The 7182-nt window shown below is 48.7% G+C and overlaps 1 protein-coding gene across 1 annotated transcript in view; it reads left to right on the plus strand.

The window, feature by feature from the left end:
* The window catches only part of IGFN1 (immunoglobulin like and fibronectin type III domain containing 1), a 40906-nt gene extending 34241 nt beyond the window's left edge, over positions 1-6665 (plus strand). Inside the window, exons 21-26 of the mRNA XM_015650404.3 lie at positions 407-427; positions 1293-1381; positions 2482-2677; positions 3808-4107; positions 4564-4890; positions 5626-6665. Coding sequence (XP_015505890.1) covers positions 407-427; positions 1293-1381; positions 2482-2677; positions 3808-4107; positions 4564-4890; positions 5626-5639 — 947 coding nt within the window. The 3' untranslated portion in view covers positions 5640-6665. The remainder of the gene's footprint in view (positions 1-406; positions 428-1292; positions 1382-2481; positions 2678-3807; positions 4108-4563; positions 4891-5625) is intronic.
* The last annotated feature ends 517 nt before the right edge of the window (positions 6666-7182 follow it).

The following is a 7182-nucleotide window of genomic DNA, read 5'->3' on the forward strand; positions in this document are numbered from 1 at the left end:
GCCCTGGGAATGGGGCACTCTCAGGATATGGGATGTGGGATATGGAATGTGGGATATGGGATACTGGGCTGTGGGATACTGGGATATGGGATGTGGGATACTGGAACGTGGGATATGGGATGTGGGATACTGGGATATGGGATGTGGGATACTGGAATGTGGGATACTGGGATATGGGATGTGGGATATGGGATGTGGGATATGGGATGTGGGATACTGGGCTGTGGGATATGGGATGAGCTGTGCTCCTCCTCACCTTGGGGTTGGTTATCTGCTGACCCCAGCAGGACAGTCTCAATATTAACTGATATTAGATATGCAGTGCACAGTGCTCAGCTCATTTAGAGACTCCTTTTGATAAAACGACCTCAGAATTCCATTTTCCCCTTGGACTTACATTCTGCCTCCTGTGCAGAGCCACACCTCAGTCACCAGACAGAACCCATATGTACTTTACTCCTGCTTGCTCACCATTTTTTATGCTTTTTTGGATACTTCATTTTACTTTTTAACCATTTAGTTTGAAAGTTTTCACCATTTTCACTTTTCCATCTTTATCTACAATCTGCAGCTCTGTTTTTTTCCTGCTCTTTGGGAACATTGCAGAATTACAGATATGAGATAATTCTGTGAGGGGTTCCTCTTCCTTAACTTGGATGCTAAATGAAAATGTCTATGTTGGCATATGCCTGGAGACCCCATTAATCATTAAAGTAAATAAAAAAATAAAATAAATCCATCTAAAGCAGGTGTTCAGTTCCATACTAGAAACACTAAATACAGTTTAGCACTACTGTATTTGGTATTTTTAAAGCAATACTAGATGCTGTAGTATATTGATGAAAAGAGAAAAGAAAATATTTTAAATGCTAAAAAATGCTATTTTAGATAAACTCTGACAGCTCTCCTGTGGCTATTCCATGGTGTGTATTTTATAATTGTCCATTGGAATTTCCTTTTTCCAGACACCATTTAAACACAAAAGATGATCCCTGTGATGCAATAAAGTGTGGCAAAGAGACAATTCCTCTGTGACTGAGACATCACATGAATGCAGAGATTGTTGTGAATGTATTTTTACATAATTTTCCCCTGTTTAGTCCTAGTGATAAATAAATAGCAATGAAATTTGAAAGGTGTAAATCTGGGACTGAACCAGGGAGATTTTTCCCACTGTGAATTCCTTACCAGCCTCTCCCAGCGGGAAGAGGCAGCAGGGGGTGGAACACCATGATTGTCACTAGTGACTGCACCAACATCCACCTTTTGGGAGTAATCTTTGTGCTTTCCAGTCTCTCCCAGGTTTCTGATAGATGACACAGTGAAAAGCTTCCTGGTTATAAAAGCAGGGAATCCCATCCAGGTGAAGATTCCCTTTGAGGTGGGTATGCAAGGCTTTGGGGGAATTCCCTGCCTGGTTTTGTGATGCACTCAATAGCAGACAGGAAAACTGAGCCACTGGTTTTTTGTCATGGAATTTTGTCTACAAGTCACTGGGCAAATAATTTGGCTTGCCTGTGCTGTTTAGACTTTCAGGGTGAGGAAAACACAAGCCAGAATTGAGCTGTCAGTCTTGGCATTGGTGTTTTCTGACAATGTGGTCATTCCTTAACCTCTGCAAACAAGGCTCAGTGTTGTCCACCTCGCCTTATCAATGTTATCATCATCTGGTACTGCTCTGTCAGACTTCCCAAATCTGTGATTTCCCTGTGACTCCCTCAGGAGGCCTTGGGGCACCATTTCCAGCAACACCTGCACTGTGCTTGTCTCACCAAGCAGCAGCACTTGAGCTCTGTGACTCGAGAACTTGGCAGGCACTGACAGAACTCTGCTGTAAGCTTGGAACAACACAGGCTTTTCCTCATGGAAAGTGTGGGCAGGCTTTGGAAGGGGCTGCCCAGGGAGGTTTGGAGTCCTGGTCCTTGGAGGTGTCCAAGGAACAGCTGCATGTTGTTGTAGATCAAGTTCCCCAGTGCTTTTAAGGTGGGGATGGGGCATGGGTTAGACTTGATGGTCTTGAAGGTCTTTTCCAGCCTTAATGATTCCATGATCCTGTGAAGTCTGGGATACCAAAGGAGGGTGATGAAGTGTGTGTATTTTCTGGCCTTTCTCCTGATCTCTGGGAGAAGAGACCAAAGATGGCACAATGGAAATGAAGACTTAGAGGATGTTTTTTCTTTCCAAAAATAACAGATTTTTTTTTTTTTAAAGCAGAAAATATTAACTCCTGAAGTTATCTGTCCTTGATCTGGCATAACTTGTTTGACAGTTCTGAATGCTTTACTGTGATAACAACCTTAAAGGGCAAAAAGGAAAAAAATCTTTAAAGAAACTGTAGAGCAAGTCAGGGCTCTCAGATCCATTGTGGATATTTCTAAACATTACTGTGTCATGGAGGTACCCATCTAGGGTAAGATAATGAAACTAAAGGCATAAGACACAGTCTGGAGGTGAAACACGTGGCTGTGATGTTGTTTCCAGGGATCTCCTGAGACGGTGGTGACCTGGTTAAAGGATGGGCTCCCCCTTCCCAGCCGGGCTGCCGTGAGCACCAAGGATGGAAGTGCCCAGCTGCTGCTCAGGGCAGCTGAGATCAGTGACAGCGGCACCTACAGCATCGAGCTCGGGGATGGGCTGGGGAAAAGGGAAACCTTCAGCTTCCAGCTTCAAATTACAGGTAACTCACTGCCATCCATACAAATCTACCAGGAACTCCAGTCCTAGGGAATGAAGGCACTGAGAGCAGCCCTGGGAGAAGGACTTGGGGGTGCTGGTGGGTGAGAGCTGGACATGCCCTGGGCTGATCCCCCAGCATGGGCAGCAGGGCAGGGGGGATTCTGCCCCCTCAGGTGAGATCCCACCTGCAGAGCTGCCTCCAGCCCTGGGGGCCCCCAGCAGCAGAAGGAAATGGAGCTGCTGGAGCAATTCCAGGGGAGGCCACAGAGATGCTCCTAGGGCTGGAGCCCCTCTGCTCTGGAGCCACCTGGGAGAGCTGGGGGTGTTCACCTGGAGAAGAGAAGTTCTAAGGTTCTCCAGGGAGAACCTTAGAACCCCTTCCTGTGCCTGGAGAGGCTCCAAGGGAGCCGGAGAAGGACTTGGGATGAGAGCCTGGAGGAATAGGACAAGGGGGAATGGCTTCCCACTGGCAGAGGGCAGGATTAGATGGGATATTGGGAATGAATTCCTCCCTGTGAGGGTGGCACAGGGTCCCAGAGAAGCTGTGGCTGCTCCATCCCTGGGAGTGTCCAAGGCCAGGTAGGACAGGGCTTGGAAGAACCTGGAATAGTGAAAGGGGTCCCTGCCCATGGCAGGGGGTGGGACTGCATGAGTTTTAAGCTCCCTTCCCACCCAAAGCAGCCTGGGACTCCATGATTTACTGTGAATAGGCAGAAGGCCACAGAGTTGGGCAGGGTGAGCTCTGATGCAGTTTGGCCGTGCAGGCAAAGGGAGAACCAAGGTACAGTTTTCTATGAGATTGTCTGGGCACTTTGTGATCTCACTTGTCTGCAAACAGAGCAATCCACTGACTAAAACTGAGTGAGGGAGGTCAGCACAGGCTGTGGGACACAGCACAGCTCTCCCAGTTTCCCCAGAAGGGGAAGCAGCTCAGCTGTACCACCCTCCTCTCCCCACTAACAAGTGCAGATATTGTGCAGCAGCAGCTCAGTTCATAGCAAATGCATTTGTGTGCCTGGAGAAGAAATGGAATTTTGACCAGGATGGTCCCTCAGCCCCAGACATACAACAGGTTTTTAGGGTTCTGTGCCACTGTCCCTTACAGCTGTGACATTGTCCCTCCCCTGGCAGATGTCCCCCAGCCCCCTGGAGCCATCCAGCTGCAGGAGAATGTGCCCAACACAGTGACAGTGACCTGGGACCCCTCAGCATCTGAGAAGTGGGAGAAGAACCTCTATTACACTGTCCTGAAACGGGAATCCCAGAAGGGTCTGTGGCATGTGCTGGGGGACCTGATCTACAACAACAAGTTCACCTTCACCAGGGTGGTCCCAGGCAGGGATTATTACTTCAGGGTTGTGGCAAAAAATGACCTGGGAGCCAGTGATCCATCAGAGACTGTGCAGCCCTGGAGGATCTGGAAAAAAAAGGGTAAAACATTTTCAGGTATTTCTCTGTGTTGTGTTTTGTTTCTTTCGTTGCTTCTAGCACCCCACCCTCAAATGGGTCTCTCCTCCTGGGAATATTCAGTTGCCCAGAACAGGAATGCACAGAGATGCTCTGAGGAATTCCAGCTGGGCAGGGAAGGTTTGTCCTTTCTCTGCAGGGACATTGTGCAGACAGACCCTTCATTCCCAGGCATTATGACATGAAAATTTGCCCCAAAATGAATTCCCAGCAAAGTCTAAGGCTTCAGTATTGTAGAAACCAAAATTTCTGACTTCAAAGTTAAATGTTGGGTAATCCTGAGGAGCAGAAGAGCTTACAGTCTATAGGTGCATGGGATCTCTGGCAATTTGCGGAATTCTAGACACTGCACAAACAAACCCCTGCAAACCCTGCGGTGCTGGGAGCAGTATCTGAGTGTGTTTGGTTTATTTTTCACAGCTGAGTTTCGAGTGCAAGCACAGAAGTACAGGGGAGTTAACCAGAACCAGCCCCCGAGGTTCCTGGTGCCACTCAAGTGCCATGTCGTGGTGACAGGCAGCGAGTGTCGCATGAGCTGCGCTGTCGGGGGCCATCCCCCCCCAAAAATCAAATGGTACAAGGACAGCAGAGACCTCTCCAGAGATCCCAACTACTTCTGCACCAACGACTTTGGAGTGTGCTCCCTGGTGGTGCTGGGGGTCACCAAGCAGGACGAGGGGGAGTACATGGTGGAAGCCAGCAATGAAATGGGCCGTGCCTTCAGCAAAGCCTTCCTCGCCATCAAAGGTAACTCTGCACTGCTGCTTCCCTGCTGGATCAGTCGCTGCTGCCCAGGGCCTCAAACGCGGTCCCCAAACAGCTCCACCTGCTGAAAAGAATGCTACATTTGGGCTTACTGAATTCCTAATTATGGTACTCGTGAACAAGTACCAAAGAGAACAGAAATGAAAAGACAGATGGGAAAAACCACTTGATTTCTGCACAAACCAGAGGTTTTGGCTGAGCTTGAGTAAATTTTTTAGAAAGAACAATCCCATCTTCATTAGGTAGGATAATACCAAGATTAGATTTCTCTCCAGTGCAGGAGCTGCAGAATAAAGACCCTGACAAATGTGCTGAGAAACACTGAGAGAACAGCTGATGTTTGGCCAAAGCCAACACAAGGGAGGAAACACAGGGAGGAAAGAGAGGGACATGGTCAGAGCTATTGGGATCCTGATGTGGATGGAAGGGCAGTGGGATTGGCTGGGGATAGACTCTTGGATATACTTATGGATAAATATTGTTGGTAACTATACCACTGAAATATCCTTTACTTGGAGTCAGATATTTTTCTTGAAATGCAAATTACCTCACTGGGATTACAGGAGTGGCAAAATGGGTCAGTTAAACCCCTCTCACCCCCTTGCAGACTTTTAGACCCTGTAACATTTCAGCTCCCCTTCCCAGGGAGCCTTTCAGACTATTTCTGATCTCCCTCACTACAACCCTGAGCTGCTTCTCTCTTGCTCTCACTTTCAGACTCCTCCCTGTAGCATGGCCCTGCTGAGAACATCCCTGCATGACTCCCAGGATGAGAAGGTTTGGGTGAGGACTCCTCCATATGAAGGCTGTGCATTTATGGTCAGATGTTCTTCATAGTCTGAGGGCATTATTTTTCAGATCCAGTAATTGTAGTTTGAACATGATGCTGCATTGTCATCAATACTGAGGGAAAAAAGCTTTAAGAGCACTGTATTTTATTTTTTTTAATGATCAGGCTATCCATGAGACCTTTAAAACACAGCTTAGAAGCTTCACGAACACAGAAGATGAGAGGAAAAATAATTAGCCAAAATGAAACTTTCTGTGGAGAACACAGATGGAAGAGATCATCTTGCCACACCACTCACCCATAAGAAGGACATTTCTGGACATCAGGGGTCTCTGGTCCTTTCACATATGCTTTTTCAAGCCAAAAAACCACTTTGGAATCCCATGTGATTCTCTGCAGGTTTCCCAAATCTGGCAGAAGCAGTTCTGCATGTGTTCTACTACCAGTAGCATCTAAATAGATTATCTAACCCCTAAGTCATTTTGTCTGGGCAGGAGATGAAATCTCAGACCAGCCTGGCACGGGGTGGCTGAAATTCCCACTGCAAAGGGGGAAGGACTGTAAGTCTACAACCAGTGTGTGAGCAGAGCAACTCCCCAAACCCCCAGCATGTGCTGTACAAAGGCTGTGCCAGTCCTGAACCACCCCCAGCATCATCCTGTGTGTACCCCCGCTTATGGCACTGCTGGGAGCCTTTTGCCTTGTGCAGAAAGAGGTGAAAAATCCTTCCTGTCTGACCAGAAATATGAGGGACCCCTGCAGTGGCCAGGGGTTTCCATCACAGCAAAACGTTCTGCTGGCTGTAGGAGGGTGTCACAGCCAGGGCACCAAGGGTGCTTTGTGACAGGAGAGAGCAGAGCCAAACACAGCTGTGGGGCTGGAATGTTCCTTCGGATTACATGTTGTACAATGTTGTACAGATGTAGCAGCAGTAGATAATTAAATTGAACCACAGTTCAGCCAAATCTACCCTGAGTCTGTGTTTATTCTGGAGGAGGAATCCCAGTCAGTTCCTGGATCCCTGTGTGCCGCAGTTTCACATCTGATTGCTGTTCACACTCAGCCCTTATGGAATCCTCCAGCAGCTCGTCCTGCTCCTGGGGGCTGGAGGCAGGGGGATCTCACCTGCAGGGCAGATTTGCTTCTTGACTGATAAACACAAAGGCCAAGATTGATGGAAATTGGAACTAGAGCTGAGGGACCTCGGGACGCTGCGATTTCTGCAATTCCCGCTGAGATGTCTGCAGCAATTCCAGCAAATCCTCCGCTGCCGCTTTACCCTGTGAGCTTCGATCCCAGCCCAAGGGGGATCCCCTGCCGCCAATCGCCTCCAGGGTGGAAGGGCCGCTGTTTGTGACTGCCCATTGCAGGGCAGGACGGGGCTGGGAGCACCCTGGCCCATGGCAGGGGCTGCACCGGGCCGGGTCCGTGGGTCCCTCCCGGGAGCCCAGGCTCGACCGCGGCTCCGGGGCTGCGAGCGAGGC

This window comes from Parus major, chromosome 26 (assembly GCF_001522545.3).
Source record: "Parus major isolate Abel chromosome 26, Parus_major1.1, whole genome shotgun sequence".
NCBI lineage: Eukaryota > Metazoa > Chordata > Aves > Passeriformes > Paridae > Parus > Parus major.